The following is a 22,593-nucleotide window of genomic DNA, read 5'->3' on the forward strand; positions in this document are numbered from 1 at the left end:
GGTTTTATGCAGTTTGTATGTATTTATATTGTATGCAGTGTGTATGCATGTGCATAGGTGGTACTGCTTTGTCTATGTGTACCCAGAGAGCAAGGATAACTTGCCACAAATTTGTGGCAATGTTGAATTGTCAGTCTTTTAACTTGCTGCACATTTTCACTGGCAAATTGTACACTTGCAGAGCATTTGAAGCACAAGTTCTAGTTGACACTTTTTGATTCTGTGTGGCAAGTCTCTAGCAAGAGCAAAGTTGCAATGGGGAGTCTACAGCAAGAGCTCTGCAAGTCTACAGCATGAAAAATCAGCCACAGTGACCCCTGTGGTGGGATGACTATTGCACAACATAACTGAGCCAGAACTTGCAGCAGACTTGCAGAGTCTTTGCTAAGAAAGTTGATTTGGAGTCATGCAATGTGGACTTGCTGCAATTGTGCAACAAACTTGTGAAGCCTCGCAAGTCTAGTAAAAGCTTAGCAAAGCAATATGAAACTTGCAGCACAATTGCCTTCTTTCTGGGGGGTAAGAGGGTGGTGGTGAAAATAATCTAAGGGGGGTGCTATGGGCAGGGCTGTATTTACTTCCCACTCCTAAACTGTGTACATTACATACATCTGAACCCTTCACTCTGTGAACTTTGTAGGTTACCCACCCTGGACCCATGCATTAGGTAAGTTACATACCCCTGACATCTGAACTCTGTACATTAGATACTTCTGATCCCTGCAATCTGTACGTTGGCTCAAGTTTTGAGCTCCTTTCATTTCTACTGCAATTTTGCCACACCCACCGCTCAGCCTCCATTCTTGGGAATGAGAAGTTTCCAGGTATAGTAATATCTACCAGCTGGTAAGTTATGCTTTCAGTAAGCATCTCTATTCTATTTTCTGTTTTTATTGAAGTGTGTACCAAGTAGTATTACAAAAATGTTATGCAAAGATCTACATATGTGTATTTCCGAGCAGCTTTGGGTACATACATTCATATACAGTATAAGATAGAGGCATATATAAGGATTTTTTTTTTCTTTCAAGACAGACATGTTATTTTCAGTAATATGCAATATATTTGTGCCCTCTTATCTTATGCTGTACCAGGTTTTCTGACATGATTGCTTTTACAAGGAGAGAGTTTCAATGTCATCCTCAATGTCAATGGCACGATGCTGCATTTTGCAAGCCGAATTACGTAAGAGTAAAGCAGGCAGCAAAGCTCACAAGATTCAGAACATTAATGAAGAGATAACAATGCAAAAGTGAAGGCTTTACAATATACCGGTATGTGAAATATTATTATTATTTTTTTATTTTTTTTACACAAATGTTGAAAGTGCATGATACAGCAAATAAAGAAACATACTCAGATGTAGGCAGAGGATCCTCCTGAAAGTAGAGATCTTGTAAAGACTGATCTGAAGTTATCCTTTTTGTTGGGTCCATGGTAAGAAGTTTTTGAAGCTGTATGGATCAAAGGTCATAGAATTATTCAAATTATTAGCCCCATTAATGAAGCTCACAGGTCACAGCAACAAAATTTGCTTTTACAAAAGGATAAGCTTTAAGGGCTAGTTTACACTTGCTTCAAAACATGGCTTCGGACATGCTTTGTTAAAGCTCTCTGAACGCCAGTCAAAGCCCCTGTCACTAAATAAAATGGTTAGCTTATAATGCTGTTTACACATTGCTTTTGTTTGATGCTTCAGTGGGGCTTTGATGAGCCTTTGGTGGGGCTTTGATGAAGCTTTGATGGGCATTTGGTGGGGCTTCGTAAGGCTTTGATGAGACTTTAAGCAAGCTTTGCCATAGACTTCTATGGAGGCTTTGAAGACACTTTGAAACACCACTAAAGCTACATGGGGTATAATTTTTGAAGCGCAGCCAAAGGAAAGTTCATTCATACTAGCTTCAGCTTCAAAACACATTAAGGGCTAGTTTACACTTGCTTCAAATCAAGGCTTCGGACAAGCTTTGTTAAAGCTCTATGAACACTAGTCAAAGCTCCTGTCACTAAATAAAATGTTTACACCTTGCTTTTGCTTTGCTTTGCCTTCACTCCAAAAAATATACCCCGTGTCGCTTTAGTTCTTCAAAGCATCTTCAAAGCCCCCATAGAAGTTAATGGCAAAGCTCGCTTGAAGCCCCACTGAAGCTCCACCGAATCCTCATCGAAGTCCCATGAAGCCTCACCAAAGCCTCATCAAAGCCCCACCAAAGGCTCATTGAAGCCCCACCAAAGCATCAAGCAAAAGCAATGTGTAAACAGCATTGTAAGCTGACCATTTTATTTAGTGACAGGGGCTTCGACTGGCGTTCAGAGAGCTTTAACAAAGCCTGTCTGAAGCCTTGTTTTGAAGCAAGTGTAAACTAGCACTAAAAGCGTTCTTTGTTTACAAACTTCTTGTTATTAGTAATTGTATTATTTCTCTTTTTAGGCACAATTCACACTGGGTGGTTCCTAAATGCAGCTATACGTTTGAACTAAGCACAACCCCCCATTGGCTAATCCAAAATTACCGTATTTATTCGAGTATAACGCGCAAAATTTTATACCCAAAAAAAAGTTCAAAGTTTGGGTGCGCGTTATACTCGAGGACTTTTTCCCCCCCCGCCGCTACCGCCGCCGCACACGCCGCTGCTACCGCCGCCGCACACGCCGCTGCTACCGCCGCCGCCACCGAAGCCACAAACGCCGCTACAACGTTAATCACGCGGCGCGGGGGAACATTAGACAGCTTTCGTTTGAATAGCTGTTTTCCCTGCCGCGCGTAGACACTCCCCCTTGGACGGATCTGTCCAATCGCGAACGAGGGGGAGTGACTATGCGTGGCAGGGAAAACAGCTGTTCAAACGAACGCTGTCTGTAATGTTCCCGCGCGCCGCGTGATTAAAGGTAAGGGGGCACGGCTGGACACATACAGGGGGCACTGCTGGACACATACAGGGGGCACGGCTGGACACATACAGGGGGCACGGCTGGACACATACAGGGGGCACGGCTGGACACATACAGGGGGCACGGCTGGACACACAGGGGGCACGGCTGGACACATACAGGGGGCACGGCTGGACACATACAGGGGGCATGGCTGGACATACAGGGGGCACGGCTGGACATACAGGGGGCACGGCTGGACATACAGGGGGCACGGCTGGACATACAGGGGGCATGGCTGGACATAAATGATTTTTGGCAATTACAATGATTTTACACCGATTTTTAATTGAAAATTAGGGGTGCGCGTTATACACGGGTGCGCGTTATACTCGAATAAATACGGTATAGCTAGGAATGAGATGGCTGCTTGTCTTGGCTCCAAGCACCTTTCTTGAGAGAAGCGGTGGGGGGGTGGGGTGGTCTCTTACCCTCTGAATTTCTCTTGCCACTGCATATCTTGGGAATATGCTTGTGTCTAAAACAAGCAGCCTTATTTTTCCAGCTATGTTGCCGGTCTGGCCACAGGAGGAAGAGGGCGCCCGGTACTAACTTCAAAAATCAAAAATGTTATATATTGCAGCTTACCAATAATTAGATGTGGTGGCTGGATCAGTTTTCTTTTTCTTACACTTTTTTCCTGTTTTCACCTGATGATCTGGCCAGTAACACATTTCTGTATTAGAATGTCCCCACTCTGGATGAATGAGCACAAGGGGGCATGTTTAAAGAGCAGCATTGTCAGTCTGGGGGGAGGACAGTGTTGGCTAGCAGATTCAATTACACTAACAAATTGAAGGTCAACTCCAGCTAATACTTTATAAACAGTTACAGCAAACTGTTTTCTTTCCTTTTGGGATACAGGTTGTAAGTAAATAACTACAAATTGATCATTGAAAGCAATATATAAAAATAAGGTACAGCGCTGTAAAGCGAAATCATAAAGTGATGATATGATAATAGTATAATGTGAACAAACGTGGTGACACGGTTGCAAAATTAAAGGATTATAGAAAAGTCCATAAATAGTGATTCATAATAGAGTGTGCTTCATATCATGAAAATGGGTTAAAAGAATGAAGTAAATAAATCTTCTTCCACCAAGGGACCACCCAGTGAGTGAGATGTAGTCTCCTTACCGCAGATCGGTGACCGTCATTACAGCGGTCTAAGCAGACATAGGGATAGTTAAAGTCTTCCCAAGCAGACTGGCTTCAAAGTGTACAGGATTTGACTCCAAACAACTTTCTCCAAAGCAAATATATGCTTCATGTGACTCATGAAATGATAAAAGAAAAGAAACCCATAGCGTAATACTGCTAAAAAGGTTTTAATGTGCTATACAGATTGCACTTACAGTTTAGTTGCCAAACATGTGCGATATGTAAATATGTGCATCGAGATGCGTCGTCTCCTCGGGCCCGTCCCCTGTTGGCTGGGCTCCGTTACTGTGATCCTCCGTGATCAGAAAAACGTGATGACGTACGACTGCAAGGCCACACCTATGCGTTTCGTCATAAAAGACGGCGTCGGGGATAGGCAGCCTATCCCCGACTACGTCTTTTATGACGAAACGCATAGGTGTGGCCTTGCAGTCGTACGTCATCACGTTTTTCTGATCACGGAGGATTTATTTACTTCATTCTTTTAACCCCTTTTCATGATATGAAGCACACTCTATTATGAATCACTATTTATGGACTTTTCTATAATCCTTTAATTTTGCAACCGTGTCACCACGTTTGTTCACATTATACTATTATCATATCATCACTTTATGATTTCTCTTTACAGCGCTGTACCTTATTTTTATATATTGTTTATTTACTTGCGGTTTCTAGGTAATCGGTACTGGCAGCTTCACTCATATATTTATTTATATATACATTTTTTTTTCCTATATCAATTTTGGGTTATTCTCACGTATTTCGATTGTGTTAGTGCAGTGTTTTTTCTCCCATAGGGAGGTAATTTTTTTCTTTGATCATTGTAAGCACCCTTGCTAGTGTTAAATGGTTTGTCTCATCTCTGTAACTAATACATTCTGCTAGAGCAGTGGTCATCAACCCTGTTAGTGGGCCTGTTAGTGGGCCCTGAGAAAAGGGTTTAAGACCACTGTGCTAGAGAGCTTGTTCTTTTGAAAAACTTACTAGCTGAATCACCAGATGAAAATAGAAGAAAGACTAAAAAATAATATGACTGCGGTCATCACATCTAAGAAATAATAAGCTGCAATATAATTTTTTTTAGCTTTTGGGTTTAATACCACTTTGAAGCTACACTTAGGAAGCGATTGAAAGCCACCCTTTCCCCACCTTCCCTAGAGCCCAAGAAAAACATAAATTGAAGCCAGCATCGTTGAACACAAGAAACAATCTCCTTCACTAGCCAGTGTTTGTAATTTTCAGGAACCTAAATTCTACACATATCTAAAGGTAGGTTCTGCACTAGACAGGGACCATTATTCTCGAATCTTCTTAATTTATACAAACGTGAATGAGGGCTTGCATTAAAGTGCTGTTACTATTTGTTCAGATTCTGCAAATACTTTAGTGTACCTTTTTGTGCATGTTTTTGTGATTTACACACATCCTACAATGGTGCAGCCTTAAAGGGGTTGTAAAGGTTTGTTTTTTATTTTCTATATAGGTTCCTTCAAGCTAGTGCATTGTTGGTTCACTTACCTTTTCCTTCGATTTCCCTTCTAAATGTTTTTTTTCTTTGTCTGCATTTCTCACTTCCTGTTCCTCCTCAGTAAGCTTTCCACCATCATCCGAGCGGTGGAAAATCAGTCAGAACAGCTTACTGAGGAGAAACAGGAAGTGAGAAATTCAGACAAAGAAAACAAAGAAAAAAACATTTAGAAGGGAAATCGAAGGAAAAGATAAGTGAACCAACAATGCACTAGCTTAACCACTTCAGCCCCGAACCATATTACTGGTCAAAGACCAGGCCACTTTTTGCGATTCGGCACTGCGTCGCTTTAACTGACAAACAAAATTGGCGTCATTTTTTTCCCACAAATAGAGCTTTCTTTTGGTGGTATTTAATTACCTCTGCGGTTTTTAGTTTTTGCGCTATAAACAAAAATAGAGCGACAATTTTGAAAAAAATGAATATTTTTTACTTTTTGCTATAATAAATATCCTCCAAAAATATATAAAAAAAAATATTTTTCCTCAGTTTAGGCCGATACGTATTCTTCTACATATTTTTCCTATTGGCTGCTCAGCGAGATGACGTAGATCTACATCATCTCGCCCAACAGAGCCGACCTGCCGCTGTATAACTGCGGCGGCTGGTCGGCAAGCAGTTAAAGGAACCTATTTAGAAAATAAAAAACAAACCTTTACAACCCCTTTAAAGACAGGCATCACAAGTCTTGCATAAATATGAAGCATACTTAGCCTTACTTTTTTCTAAATAAAATCTGAGATATTCCAATCTGCAATGTTTTTGTGGATCAATGATTTATTAGTTATATTCAAAGCTCCAAATGTGGAGCTGAATAATTAATCAAGGTATAAAATATACTTCTAATTTCCTCTTTAGCAGTACTTGCTATATGATTATTGGAAAAGTGTATGATTTCTGGGAAACGTAGAGTAAATGGATAAAGAATCTTAGACAATAGTGCACTTAGTTTTAGAACATGTGCATGTAAGCACATTCTGCATGACAATGTAAACCATGCTGAGACTTAATGGTTCTGACACAGCAATCTAATGAAACTGAAGCACAGAGCCGCTCTCAGTGAATATACTGTTACCTGTCAAGCTAAATATGCACAGAACAACCATTGTTATCTAAACACAACAAAACAACAAATATTTCTACAGAAATTAAAATCTATGTGTTTTAAAGTTTGTGAAAAATTAGTTTGACTAGGTATGTTGCCAAATGCACAAGTGTTTGTGTGATTAAGTTATTTGTTGAATGAATACATAGTTACATAGCTATATCATCTTTTAGGACATATATATCTGGACTCGAGATCTAGAGTTAGTGTGCCAAACTCAAGGATAACATGACAGCAGGGCCAGTGCTACCACTAGGCAAACTAGGCAGCCACCTAGTGGCTCTGCCACTGGTGTTTCTACTCTCTTTTCTCTGCAGCAAGCAACTAAGTCTCAGCATCAGCAGGCAGCCCCTGCTCGGTTCGCACATAGTGTCAGAGGCGCGGCGGCGAAGGACTGTGTCTGCATCACGACTCCAGAATTAATGGAAGCAGGCAAACATTAATTGATGGGTACTGGTAGGCTGCATTGATGGGCGCTGGTGAGGCTGCAGTTGATGGACGCTGGTAATCTGCATTTGATGGGTGCTGGTAAGGCTGCATTTGATGGGCGCTGGTGAGGCTGCATGTGATGGGCGCTGGTGAGGCTGCATGCGATGGGCGCTTCATTAAAAAGGTGGGGGTATACATGGGCAGGGCAAAGTGGGTGGAGTCAGGAGTGGGGCGGAAAAATTATGTTTCGCCTAGGGTGTCAAAAATCCTTGCACCAGCCCTGCATGATACTGAGTCAAAGAATGTAACAAAAACAAAAACAAATATATGATATTATTAAACATAATACTTCTAAATATTTAATAAAATGAAATACATATGATATCCTGTCAATTAAATTGTTTATATTGTAAGTGCTATAGGTGTTGCAACAGCAAACAGAAAAACAAGGAGAATGGACTCCTAAATCAAGGGCTCCTAAATCACTGAATGGGGAGCAGAGCATTGCGCTTGCAGTCCACCCAGGCATGTTAGAAAAGCAAATTAATATTTGCTTTTCTAACACCGAACTGCCTCTCCGCCAATCAGGAGGCGAGGGTCTAATACCGGTCACCTGATTGGCTGAATGATAGGTGATCCCATTGACCAGCTAGCAGAAGCGAAGAAGAGATGCACGGAGGACACAGGAGCCATCGCCTGAACCACGCTACCTGTCCCACAGCTCGCTGCCGTCACCCGCTGCTTGACACGCCACCAAGATGGGGTAAGTGCCGGTCAGACAGCGAGTAGGCGGGCGGGGCACAGTGGCTGGATATGATGAGCACAGTAGCTGCAATCGATGGCCACAGGGGCTGCATATGATGGCCACAGTGGCTGCATATCATGGGCACAGTGGCTGCACTTGATGGGCACAGTGGCTGCACTTGATGGGCACAGTGGCTGCACTTGATGGGCACAGTGGCTGCACTTGATGGGCACAGTGGCTGCACTTGATGGGCACAGTGGCTGCACTTGATGGGCACAGTGGCTGCACTTGATGTTTTTGTTTCAGTATTCTTCAGAATTTTTCAGTTTCTTTGCACCCCCCTTCTTTGCACCCCCCTCCCGCAAAAATGTTGAGCACCAGCCACCACTGTTGGGAACCATAGTATTGGCTTAAGACAATGGCTCCTAAACCACTGGATTGGGGACTATAGTATTAAATGAACGTAATGACTTCTACGCCAATGGATTGGGGACCATAGTACTGGATTAGGGCAATGTCTCCTAAACCACTGGATTTGGGACCATAGTATTAAATTACAGTGATGGCTCCTAAACCATTGGATTCGGGGCCAATAGTTTTGGATAAGGGTTACAACTGAGTTTTTATAATTGCTATTCTATTTGTGCACTGTTTCCAATAAAACCTTTTTGGGTGTAAACTATACCACTAGGCAAACTTCAAAGTACAAGTCTGTCTCTTTCAAAAGACTCAAAACAGAAGTTTCTATCCAAAAAATAAATAAATAACCTTCACTAACAGCCAATTCAGATTTACTTTTCACTGAAAATCTGAATGGTGACATAGTTCACGGAACATTGAAAATGTATACCTCTTTCAACTACTTTACCAAATGATGTTATATGGCAAACAATTTTATACCAAAACATTTGAGTTTTTTTCTTCTGCATCATTCACTTACCAAAAGAAAAACCTTACTGTCAGGTTTAACCTTGTGCTTCTCCATATACTTTATCAGGCTGCTGTTAGCATATCTGTAAAACATTATAGGCAGAAACAAAGTGATGTACCTTTTGCTATAAGTACCATACACATAGCAATTGCCCTTAAGACATCCAAACATAATCAATCTGCAGTTCTGTTGTGCATCCCGCATATTACATTCAGAATACTTTTTGACTATGGATACAATAATTCAGCCACAGAAAACAGCCAAAACATGGCACTATTTTTATAGGAATATTGGCAGTTAGAAGTATAGTGATAACATTATTTTTAACTCTGCATATTTTGCAGTTACTACAAAGCAGGTTGACTGCAGTAGTATTGATCTGCCTGTTTGGATGACTAATTTGTACTGCATAATGGTGTAAGAGGCTTTCTGACTGGTGAGGCGCCAGTCCACCATTCAATAGTGTTGCTTTTATTAGCAGACTTATGCATGTAAACACTGCGCTACATAAAAGCAGGGATTGCTCAGGCACATCAAACTTGAATGAAACAGCGGCTTGAAATAAGCAGAAAAAATCTGCATCAGGCCACATTAGAACTGTTGAGGGCAACAGCTATCGACGTACAGATGATAATGAAGCCAATATTAAAAGCTTTAGTACTTAATATTATTGCATTCTAGATGCATATAGCTAGGTAATTGCATATTTTTACTATTAGCACGTTTTGATGTATACTTATTTATTTCTCTGACATTTCAGTACATATTCACTGGATTTCAGTTTTTTTTACCATGTTGTCATATGGATGTCACCTTGGATACCTTTTCTTTTGAGGATCTAAAAATCAAGACTCACATCTTTACCCTTATACAGGATTCATCTTTCTAATCTGCAGTGTTTAAATTATTGTTTCTCATCTGCAGCCTGTACAGGGCTCAAAAATAGGATAACCTTTGGGATTTTTAGGCCACGTTTACAAGATGCAAGGTAAAAATATGTGGCTGAGCTATGTTTTTTCCATGGCCCAATCAATCCCCCTTGAGCTGCAAAGGCAGCAGACAGGGGTGTTCACATGTGTGGTCACGATGCTTTGCATTGCCAGTGGGCAAAGATTGTATTTGCTTTCGTACATCTCGTTCACCTGAACGGGGCCGTGCTACTACTGCATTGCATGTGGTTGCAGCACAATGGTGTGTGTTTTTAGGGGTAAAACGCCTCCTCACTGCCTGGGAAACGCCCTCTGAAGAGCATGTGTAAATGAGCACTTAACATCACTAATACAATTTATCTGTCAAAGATTCTGATTTGTTGGGATGTTAAAATAGGGTCGCATTTGGAACTTATAAAGTCTAAAAAAAAAAATATTTACTTGCAATATATTTCTGACCTGTTGGGCGTGCTACCTCTCTTTACATTTGCCATTTCGGTGTGGCTGCCCGCAATACTACATTTTAGCAATATGTGTATGGACTCTACAGGATCTTATTCGTTTATTTTTACACTTTTTTTTCTTTGCCTTTGTTTTAGTATTACTGTAGAGACATACAATATATTGGTTCCCAATTATGTCTGGTATATAGTTTATTGGAACTGTTGCTGAATATTGGTTAGGGTGCTCATAGTTTTATTATATAGTTGGTGGTTAGTGAACACATTATCAATATTTGGGCTTGTTTATCCTTGTGAACAATGTTGGTACTACTTTTACATACATTTCTGTAAAATTTATACAACCCATGTTCTTCCCAGATAGGTCCCCCTGCAGAACAGCTTTTGGGTGTTTACAAGTGCAATCAATGTATAGTGTTATTACATCTGTGATAGAAATATACTTTTTTGCATGTGCTTGTTGGTTTATTCACCAGTTTTACTTACGGTAGTACTTACATTTCAGAGGGCTTCTTTTTTGAGTTACACAGAATTTTGAATTGCTTTTAGGGGTTAGGCGGGTTTTATATGTTTTCTCACATTTTATTTAATAAAACATAATATGTTTTACATGGGCAGTGTGTCTGATTTCTTTGTTGAGGGGACTGTGGTACTGTCACATTTAAATCAGAGTGGCTGTGGGGGGCTCGTTTGCTGATTGCTGGTCTTACGTTGTTCTCCTGAAATCTTTCTGAAGAGTAGGATATTCTGGCATCTTTCTGATATCTTCCCAGTCTTTATCTAAACAAAAAACATATTTTTTTAAATAAACCAAATAGAAATGAAAGTATATATTATCAACATTTTATAGCGTCAGATAAAGCTGACCATTTAAAAATACGAAAAGTGCTATATAAAACAGGATTTTTGACTTACCAATAAATCCTCTTCTTGGAGTACATTCGGTATTCCTTGTATTTTAGTCTTACTGTTGCCTTCAGGAGATTGGACACTTGCAAACAAAGCTGTACGACATCCCAAACTAATCCCTACCACTACCAGTACCATTGTGCTACAGTTTGGTGGTAAAGCAATAGTAGGAGTGGGTTAGAAGGATAGAGGGGACTAACCCATTTCTCATAATGTACAAAAAATACTGTTTTCTTAATCATACAAGTGACACAGCAAGCGTGTCAAGATCCTACGGAGTAAATGACCGCACCAGCCAGGAAGACACTGGCTGCAAAAAGTGCCTAGAGGCGATTCAGTTTGCATGTGTAGCGCTATATAAGTCACTCATTCATTCAAGTAACATTGGGATATTCAATCTTTGATTTGGGCAAAAACAGCAAACCAAATGCTAACAGGCCCGCACAACAACAGATTAACAGAGGTGGTTCAATAGCATCTATAGGGCTGCTTGAAGATCCATACAACCAAAGCCAGAGGCATGAACATTCACTGGCACTGGGTAAATCTAAACAAACATGCAAACAGAAGACTAATGCCACATACACATGATCTGGCTTTTGCACGGCCAAATCACATCGGAAAAAATAGAACATGTTCTATATCTAAACTCCAATGGAATTCATCTGAATTTCCAATGAAAAATCTCAGATGGGGCTACACACAATCAGAAAATCCGATGGGAAAAAGTCCATCTGACTTTTTCCATCAGAAATTCCGATCGTGTACGGGACATAAGTGGTAACCTAGCAAATCTGGGAAACAGATGCCTGATGCTGAAAAGCCCATAAAGCACTAACTGAACTAGTGGACTGCACTTGACAGAGAATATAAAGACTATAAAATGAGCTGCCAAATCCACCTGTAGAAAGTAAAACAAGAAGATTTAATATGTAAAAAGGGGGGGAACTAATGCGCAAAACCAATCTACCCAGGGCAACTAAGTAAAATAACAATAAAATATAAATAAATCTATAAAGGCAGCAGCCACTACTAAAAACAGTGATCACGCACCAACAAGCATATGTAAAACAGGGAGTGTAATGGCGCTTGCCAAAGGGAAACTACAATAAGATATAATATATAACAACGTATAAAAACGTATGCGTATTGATCAGTAGTATTCAATCAAAATATGTTCCACTCCTAATTTCCTTGAAGACCCTTCATAACATCCATAATTCAGGTGTGAAGGGTAGGAGTAGTGGATATAATAGATAAAATGGATTTACAATGATACTATGGAAATCATTGATTGAAGTGAATGAACAAATAAAATGTAGACAAAGGCTTCCAGTGATACCACCAAAATAAAGTGCTCAAGTGTTGACGTGAATACAAAATCCCAAATAGGAAGTACTTTGTATAACAATTATTATAGCAAATGAGCCAGTGTGCACAAAGATAAAAAGTGCAAAGTGAATAAATAATGTTAATAAATAGATTTCATGAAGAATATATAGATAAAAATATATATATAGAAAAATGTCATAAATATGTAAAAATAATCCAGTTGATATAGTGTTCAAGTTGACTTCCAAAATTTCATACAAAAAATGTTCAAACGTTGTGTTCCAAACGTGCAAATAAATAAAAAATTAAATAAAGTGAAAAAGAATATAGAGATATTCAAAGTGCATAAATTTCAAAGATTTCCCAGCGGTGAAAAAGTTGTTCAAACCAATGCTCCAATCTACCACACGATCCTCCAGGGTGACTGTGCAGATAGGATAGATAATGCTAGCCTCTCACCTCAATTGCGATCATACAAGCCTGTTGGATAGGGGATGAAACCCAGCAGTACACACTCTGCATACAGGAAGGTTCAGGTAACTCCGATCCTCCACCTCCAAGTTCCTCCAGACACACTGATGACAGGAGGAGGAGAGAGAGAAGCACGAGGGGAACCCCCTGCAAAGGACAGCAGAGTGTCTGGAGGAACTTGGAGGTGGAGGATCGGAGTTACCTGAACCTTCCTGTATGCAGAGTGTGTACTGCTGGGTTTCATCCCCTATCCAACAGGCTTGTATGATCGCAATTGAGGTGAGAGGCTAGCATTATCTATCCTATCTGCACAGTCACCCTGGAGGATCGTGTGGTAGATTGGAGCATTGGTTTGAACAACTTTTTCACCGCTGGGAAATCTTTGAAATTTATGCACTTTGAATATCTCTATATTCTTTTTCACTTTATTTAATTTTTTATTTATTTGCACGTTTGGAACACAACGTTTGAACATTTTTTGTATGAAATTTTGGAAGTCAACTTGAACACTATATCAACTGGATTATTTTTACATATTTATGACATTTTTCTATATATATATTTTTATCTATATATTCTTCATGAAATCTATTTATTAACATTATTTATTCACTTTGCACTTTTTATCTTTGTGCACACTGGCTCATTTGCTATAATAATTGTTATACAAAGTACTTCCTATTTGGGATTTTGTATTCACGTCAACACTTGAGCACTTTATTTTGGTGGTATCACTGGAAGCCTTTGTCTACATTTTATTTGTTCATTCACTTCAATCAATGATTTCCATAGTATCATTGTAAATCCATTTTATCTATTATATCCACTACTCCTACCCTTCACACCTGAATTATGGATGTTATGAAGGGTCTTCAAGGAAATTAGGAGTGGAACATATTTTGATTGAATACTACTGATCAATACGCATACGTTTTTATACGTTGTTATATATTATATCTTATTGTAGTTTCCCTTTGGCAAGCGCCATTACACTCCCTGTTTTACAAAACAAGAAGATTGCTGTCCCCTACATGGACCTTTGGGAATGACAAAAAAGTCAGACTGGCTAAAGAAAGCTGTAGCTGAGAGTTCGATTCAAACCGTGCAATGTCATGGAAAAGGGCAGAGAGATGGGAGCACAAAGTCCTAGTTAAGGTGAAAGTAAGAAACCACCTTGGGAAAAAAAAAAACCTTAACCTCAAGGCAAAACTTGCCTCTATGAAAAAAAAGTTTTTTTTACAGGTTAAGGTCACTAACTCAGACACTCACCTTGCAAAGGTGATGACAATGGGCAGAGCAACCTTGTGAGTAAGAGAAGACAGCAGAAACCTGCACAGATGTCTCTGAAATCGCGGCTGAAATCAGGACTGACAAGCGGGAGTGGCATGGCTTCATTCCTGCAGCCCAGTGTGAACCTGGGATTAAGCTAGAATCTGATTAGTGGCTTGTTGAGTTGTGAAACTTCTGTTTCCTCCTTGATGGTTAATGTAAGCGACTGCTAAGGCATTGTTCTGACTGAATGCAGGTCAGAAAATCTAGCAGTGAAGAAGTCCAGTGTTGAAGGGATAACCAAACTGCACTGAGAGTGTGTCCAGGCTGGCATTTGTCATAAAAACTTTTCATACCAAGGAGCAGAAGGGTTTTTTCCCCAAACTCCAGGGCCCCACCAGGCCAGGGCAAGCCTGGTTTTCAGGGTCAGCAACATGCAATGGTCTAGAGAATGAGCCTCCTTTTCCCATGCGGCCATAATGTTGAGGTACAATGGTCTGCAATAGGATTGGGCATTTGTAACTGCTTTGAAAAAAGGCCACCTCTAAGCTCAGAAACCTCATGCAAAATTGGAGGGATGGTTGGCTCCTGGACTGTAGCGTCTGATCATGAAAGAAAGGAGTTTGAAGCTTTTCATGAGAAAAGAAAACCTTAAAAACAAAGTATCCAAAAGAAGGTCTAGATCCTCCAAGCAATAAGTTGGTTACAATGCCAAGTACAAGAGGTTCAGGATCCACCTGAACCTCTGCAGAGTTTGAACAGTTTGTTGGTGAGTGACTGACTGAGTCAGTGTCCACATTTCCCTCAGTAGGAGGTCATCCAATTATCCCACTATCAGAATGCCTCGAGAGCGAAGCAGAGCAAGCACAGAGCTTAGGCACATTGGGGAAGACCTGAGGTAAGGTGAATATACCAAAGGGAAAGGCAACAAACTGGTAAAGGTGGTTGCGTGTTTCAAAACGCAGAAAGGTGGGGACATGCAAGTAGGCATCATTGATGTCCATAAAGGCCAAAAAGTTTCTGCGGAACTAAACGTACTTTTCACTTCAATAATACTCGTCCCTGGAAAGCTCTGGCATCTTCTGCTGGGTGTGGGTCTTTGGGCCATGCATGCACAAGGAGTCAGTCTTCCTACCACACAGGGACTGTGTTGGTAACTTCAAACTGAGCTGGGCATGTGCAGCTCAGTTTACATTCCAGAGACGATAGCAAGCAGGCAGGTATGTGTATTTTATTGCAGAAGGGACATTGCATGTCTCTTCTGCAATAAAGAGAATGCCTGTTGGCAGTTTGTGACAGCAGAAATTCAGTTCTGCTTTAAAGATTCCATACAGAATTTTTGCATCCAAAAGGTGTTGAGAACCTTTAGATCCAGTATGTTAAGAATGCCACCTTTCACTTTGGGAACTATGAAAAAGCATTGAGTAGAAACCCTAGAATCTTTAGTCTTTTGGAATAATTGCTATAACCACAAGAGAAAGGAGCTGTCTCACCGCAGTGTGGAGGTCTGTTAATCTTTGCAGGAATGCTGGAATGTACCCAAACGTCTGCAGGAATAAACCCAAATGTCAGGAGGAATGAACCCAAACGTCTAAAATCTCCTGCAACTTGGTGGTCGCAAAGACCAACAGATGCATCCCCTTTATTTTAATAGAGTCCCAGGCTTGACCCTGGACTTTGAGGCCTTGGAGAAACAAAAGGAACTCTTCTTAAGCTGACCGTACATGGCACAATTTTTTATTTAGCCAGTCCCCAATGTGTAATTGTATTCTGACAGTGCAGGTGTCAGCTGGACTCCTTTGCAGTTAGAATACACTAATCAGTGCTGCAGCTCTGATCAAACTAAAGTTTTTCAGCAAGCCCAATCACTTGTAAAAAAAATGTAAGCCTGTTTCTTCTTCTTCTGAAATTTTCATCTTTCCTAACCCTCTCCCCTATTTTCTGATGCGGCAGGGGTTATTACAACTAAGGGACTGTCAGGAGCTCTTATCAAGACAGCATGGCTATACCTGCATTTCCTGGCAGATCCACCATTCACAGAAGCCATACTACAGTTTCTCTGAATGATTGAATGACACAGGATGTTTGAATGAAAGTGGTGTAGCTATCAATCACTTGCCCAGCCCCCATTCAGAGATGCTCTGACATTCATAAAAGATGCAGTACGGCCGGGATGAAAGTGTAAGCATAGTCAAACTCTATTGAAGAAAGCTCCAGACAGCCCTTAGTTTTTGAAAAGAGGGGGTGGGCGGAAAACAATGCACCCACAGCCACCCCCCCTTCAGTGGAGTCACCTGCCCCCACCCCCCCCCCCCCCCCCCCCCGCAGTCGGCTGGGTCACCTATTAGAGCCACTGGCTCTAATCACATGCTTCAAAAAGAAGAAAAAAAAACATTGGAATCAATGCGTCCAGCATGTAGATTAGGGGGCCGGACGGATGGATGGGGGCGCAGCGCCCCTGTAAACTGCATCCCTTGTGCCGATTGTACATTAGCAATTCAGATGAAACTGAGGCTTTACACAAACTGTGCACCAGATATTTTATCTTGTACAGTTAGAACTACAGCGCAAAACCCTCAACATTAGACATTTCAGAGTATGTTGGATGCCTGCTTCCCAGTGTTGCATGTCCCAGCTGCTATGTCACTAATGTGGTGAGAGGAGTGGTGCCACCTGGGAGGTAAGGTGTAGAAGGTATTTAAAAGATACGCAAGATGCTGAATATTCTTAGTGGCAGTTCCAGCAAATATCCTCATTGCACGCCATTGCTTTATCAAGAACTACATAAATCAATATTTGGCAATTATAGTTATTTCACCAGCTGGAAAATGAATGTGCTGGTGATTTATTTTAGTTTAGCAGCTCACTGTTAAAACAAACAAATGTCCAGAAGATAAACCCTGATATTTTACTAATTACTCTTGTCTTGAGAGAAGTTAGCCTTTATCTGCCATGGCACCTTACAGAATGGGAATACAACAGTTGATATTTGGCTTCCTATTGCCATTCCATGTAAGGTTTATCATATAACAGCTATTTATTGTATGAACTCTCTGTCCTTGGCAATGACCCAAAAAGCATTCCCTTGCAGCTACCAGCAGACACCATGGCATCTCCTCAGTTTCATACAGCTAATGGATAGATGACATCAGTGTATTTAAATAAAAGTTAAAGTACTGGTTCTTTGGGGATATGCAGTATGTTTGTTGCACAACACGCACACTTGCAAAACACTACTTTACTAGATGTCAAGACAAAACATACATAATAAAAATATAAAAAAAATACTTCAAATAAAGAAGATGCAGTAAGTGGTTCAAAGTCCAACAAACCTTTCAAAAATGCATTATTTCATAGATATTTCTTTCTGAGGAAATACAGCCACACCCAAAGCTAACACCTAGAGGAAGTGATGATTTACCTGCAGGGAATCCCATCACACTGAATATTCGGTCCAGCTGATCATGGTGGAATGGGTTACTTGTTTTTATATCTTCTTGCCGACAATGAAAAATAGGCTCTGATGTTAACAACTCAGCAAATATACAACCAATAGCCCAAATATCTGTTCAAAATAGAAATAATATGTCTTTAGTTTACAGTCATAGTATACGGCAACTCCTCACAATTCAACACCATATTTTGATATAATAAAAATGTTACTTTTTCAGAAGTATCTGCTTAGATAACATGGCACCTTCTGCAAACACACAAACTATGTGGTATGATATCCCCTCTAATGCCACGTACACACGATCGGACATTCCGACATCAAAACTATGGATTCTTTTCCGACAGATTGTTTGCTCAAACTTGTCTTGAATACACACGGACACACACGTTTTTCAAAATTCCGAATGTCAATAATGCAGTCACGAACAACACTACGACGAGCCAAGAAAAATTAAGTTCAATGATTCCAAGGATGTGTCAAATTGATTCCGAGGATGCGTAGGATTTTTGTGCCTTGGAATTGGCTACAGACGATCGGAATTTCCAACAAGAATTTTTTCTGTCGGAAAAATTGAGAACCAGCTCTCAAACATTTGTTGTAGGAAATTCCGACAGCAAATGTCCGATGGAGCCTACACACGGTTGGATTTTCCAAAAACAAGCTCCCATCGAACATTTGTTGTTGGAAATTCCGATCGCGTGTACGCGGCATAAAGCTGGATTCACACCTATGCATTTTTAGTGCTTTTTGCATTTTGCAGATTTTCACTACAGAACGTGTTCCATAGTAAATGGACTGTAGTGCAAATTGCAAAATGCAAAAAGCACTAAAAATGGGTGTGAATCCAACCTTATGGCCAGTTCACACCAGATGCAGATCTGTGCACTTTTTTTCTGCACAAAATGCAAGCACAGTGTTTTCCATGTATTCCAATGGCTCTAGTTCACACCATGCTGTCATTTTCTGGTCAGTTTACGGTCAGTTTCTGCACTGGAAACTGACCAGAAACTGTCTGCTTGATGGTGTGAACTAGAGCCATTGGAATACATGAAAAACACTATATATGCATTGTATTGCAGAAAAAAGCACATGCAACTCCACAGAACTGCATCTGGTGTGAACTGGCCCTTACACTTTACGTTTAGCTCCCTTTTGATCCTAAGGATTCTACACCAGGCTAGAGTGGCAATATATGGCAAGCAACATAAAAATGTCAACATTCAGCTAAAGTAATAATTTCAAAGCTGTGTGATTTGCCCGTCATTGGCATAAAGCATTCCTATAAGGAAGCACACTCCTATAATGGTTGCTGGTGTCTGCAACTGCAGACATTTTTCTACATACCCATTTTGTCACTCTAGCCTGTTGTAGAGTGTTCATGTACATGGCGTATTACAATACTCCTCTCTACACTGGAGCTAATGCTAATTTTGGTGCGCAACTACAAGCATATATGCTTTACAGGTGTATGGCGTTTAGAAGCGTATGAACGCAAACAATATTAATTTATTATAGCCATTGAAATAAATGTACACGCATATGCATGCGTTTAGGCTTAAATCATGCTCAAAATTTCCTCTTTAAATGCAGCTTTGGGGCATTTTTTATGGCTCTTAAAATATAGATCTAAACTCTGAATGTGTATGGTCGAATAGGATAACTACTGAACTAGGTTCAAAGGCATTAAAAACAAAAACACGAATTCTGGACATCTATAAAATGTGACTATTTGTATGCCTGTGTGAATGAGGCCTTGATAGTGTGTAGAAAAATATATGCAGTTACAGACTCTGTTAGCCAATTTTTGCGAGTATGCATGCCAATTATATAAAACGTACTCCTTGCTGGTGGTACGAAAAGGGCAGGGCAGATGATTTGGCTTCAGTGTCAGCATTGCAGACTACAAAAAAAAATATTTTAAGTTACCTGTAAATTCCATATGTTGGAATATACAAAGGATAATTCAGTTCCTTCAAACCACTGGCTGGTTAATTATATGTCCAAAGTCTGACCTTCTGCCCTCACACCATCTGGAGTACCCGGGTCTATTCTTGGACACAGCAGAAGCCAGAATATCTTAATTGTACCATACAAGACACAGACAGAGTTTTCATAGACCATGGCTTATAGGCTGGTACCTTCAAGGGATTGGACACTGGCAAGCCTTTGAAGACATGCCCCCTTGGGCATCATCCCTCTAATCCTACCCCACTCTGAGTCCTCAGATTTGTAGCAAGAAATGCAGAGTGCCCAGGGATAAAAAGGCAGGGTGACCTTTGTCCTGTACTATACTGCAAGACATGGTATTTACAGGTAATTCAAAATGTCTTATGTTAATCGTACAGTACAGGACACAGTATATAGACCCTACTTCATCTCCAAGAAATGAATGAGAAGTGTGGGAAACAACTAGGTAAACAGTACTGTACCAACAAGCCCAATAACAACAAAGATAAACAGACACAACTTCAGAACCTTGAGGCCAGAAGGTACATCTGTGGGAGACTGAACATCCACCTGGTACATATCTAAAAAGAATAAACAGAGGACCAGGTGGTTGCCTTACAAAGTTGGTGCCAGACTGTCTAGGAAATACCCATCAACCTGGTGGAGTGAGCAAGTAAAAGTGCAGGAGGAGTTCTATCCTTTAGAGCAGGGGTCCTCAAGCTACGGCCGCGGGCCGCATATGGCCCGCCAAGGTGATTTACCCGGCCCACGGCACAGACTGCCCCTTTTATAAGATTGCATCACTTCCCCTCCCCTCTGCTACAATATTCACACAAGACGCGATGCATGACAGGTCCAGACAAAGGGCGGGACTTTTCGAGTTAAGAAGTGGGTAATTGGTTACTAGGCAGCAATCAATCATCTGCCTTTTACTTAAAAAGTCCAACGCTTGGTCCAGACCTGCCGTGCTTCGCGTCTTGTGTGAATAAGATAGGGGAGTGCTGCAGAGGGGAAGTGATGCGTTCTTATGGAAGGGACAGTGTAATATCGCTGGAGGGATCTGTGATGGGGGGCTTTGTAATGGGGGAGTGATGGGGCTCTGTGATGGGGATCCTTGTGATTAGGGGGATCTGTGATGGGGGCTCTGTGATGGAGAGGAGTCTGATGGAGGGATCTGTGATGGAGAGGAGTCTGTGATGGGGAGAGTCTGTCATGGAGAGGAATCTGTGAAGGGGGATCTGTGATGGAAAGGAGTCTGTGATGGGGGGATCTGTGATGGGGGAGAGTCTGTCATGGAGAGGAATCTGTGATGGAGAGGAATCTGTGATGGAGAGGAGTCTGTGATGAAGAGAAGTCTGTGATGAAGAGGAGTCTGTGATGAAGAGGAGTCTGTGATGGAGAGGAGTCTGTGATGGAGAGGAGTCTGTGATGGAGAGGAGTCTGTGATGGAGAGGAGTCTGTGATGGAGAGGAGTCTGTGATGGAGAGGAGTCTGAGATGGGGGGATCTGTGATGGAGGGATCTGTGATGAAGAGGAGCCTGTGATGGGGGGATCTGTGATGGAGATGAGTCTGTGATGGAGAGGAGTCTGTGATGGAGAGGAGTCTGTGATGGGGGGGGGGAGTCTGTGATGGGGGGAGTCTGTGATGGGGGGAGTCTATGATGGGGGGCTTTGTGATGGAGAGTTATCTGTGAAAGAGAGGAGTCTGTGATGGAAAGGAGTCTGTGATGGGTGGGAATTTGTTTATATTTTTTTCAAACTATAATCCGGTCCCCCAACAGTCTGAGGGACCATGAACTGGCCCCCTGTTAAAAAAGATTGAGGACCCCCCGATCCAGGCACTGACGTTAAGGGTAATTCACCTGACAGTTGTCCATTTCTTGGATGTGGAACGCAGAGATCTCTAGACAGTGTTTCTCTATCCATGAGATGATCTGGCTGTATGACATCTGGTGCCCCCCTGGTGACTGATATAGGCCATATATGCAGTTTAATTGCACCTTGATAGAGTTTCCTTGCAGAAGGGGGATCCAATGTTGCAGAGTTATTCTAACTGCTTTGAGCTCCAGGATGTTGATGAGGAGCTTGGCTTCCACCATGTTCCCTGAACTGTGAGGTACTGGAACGGTCCTCCCTAGCCTGAGAGCCTGGCATCTGTCAATATTACTTTCCAGTGATATGAATGGAAAGTCTTCCCTATGGTTAACGCTGGGCTGGAGATCCACCAAGGTAGGAAATATTTGCCTGGTTGAAGAGAAGCATTGGTAGGTCAAGAGCCTACCCGTTCCATGCCAACACAATGTTGCGCTGGAGGGGTGTTTATTGAAATTGGGCAAATGGAACAGCCTCAAAGGAGGCTACCATGAGAACCTGAACGTTCATGAAGAATCTTTAACCTTAAGTTACAAGCTTGAGCTATGAGTGAAAGCAGTTTCTTCTCTGGAGGGAATACCTTTGCTTCAGATTTGTCTAGGATCAGACCCAGGCATTCCTGGCAAAGAGAAGAAAGGGAGAGGAATTTTGAAAGTTGATCACCCAACCCAAATCCTAAAGCATCTGAATGATGCCCTAAGTTCTTATAAGGGCAAGGGAAGGTGCATGGACCTTTGTGAATACTCTGGAAGCAGAGTAAAGACCAAACGGTAGTGTGATAAACTGGAAGTGATTGTCTCCTACTGCACCTGCAAAGAGCAGAAAGCGCTGACAAGGTGGATAAATGGGAATATGTTCATAAGCAACTTGGATATCTATGGATGCCAAGTATTCTCCTTTTTTTTTAAAAAAGGCAATAACTGACCTTGCGGATCTGAAGAAAAATTTGGGAATTTGAAGGTATTTGTTGAAGGATTTTAGGTCTATTAGGTCTAGGATAGGATGAATACCCTGTTGAGCATTGGTACTGGGAAAAGGTTTAATGGCTCAGTGCAATCTGCAAATCTGACCATCCTTGGTTAGATTTTAGTTGATTTGTAAGAATAAAAGGGTGGGG

At 41.2% G+C, this 22,593-nt stretch overlaps 1 protein-coding gene across 4 annotated transcripts in view; it reads right to left on the minus strand.

Moving 5' to 3' along the window:
• CDK19 (cyclin dependent kinase 19) overlaps positions 1 to 22,593 on the minus strand; it is a 251,856-nt gene that overhangs the window by 62,355 nt on the left and 166,908 nt on the right. For all 4 annotated transcript variants that reach the window (XM_040350239.1, XM_040350240.1, XM_040350242.1 and 1 more), the window contains 4 exons: positions 17,625 to 17,768; positions 10,933 to 11,002; positions 8,842 to 8,914; positions 1,357 to 1,454 (listed from right to left, as the gene is read on the minus strand). In XM_040350239.1, the coding sequence (XP_040206173.1) occupies positions 1,357 to 1,454; positions 8,842 to 8,914; positions 10,933 to 11,002; positions 17,625 to 17,768 (385 nt within the window). The remainder of the gene's footprint in view (positions 1 to 1,356; positions 1,455 to 8,841; positions 8,915 to 10,932; positions 11,003 to 17,624; positions 17,769 to 22,593) is intronic.

This window comes from Rana temporaria, chromosome 4 (genome assembly GCF_905171775.1).
Source record: "Rana temporaria chromosome 4, aRanTem1.1, whole genome shotgun sequence".
Taxonomy (NCBI): Eukaryota; Metazoa; Chordata; class Amphibia; order Anura; family Ranidae; genus Rana; species Rana temporaria.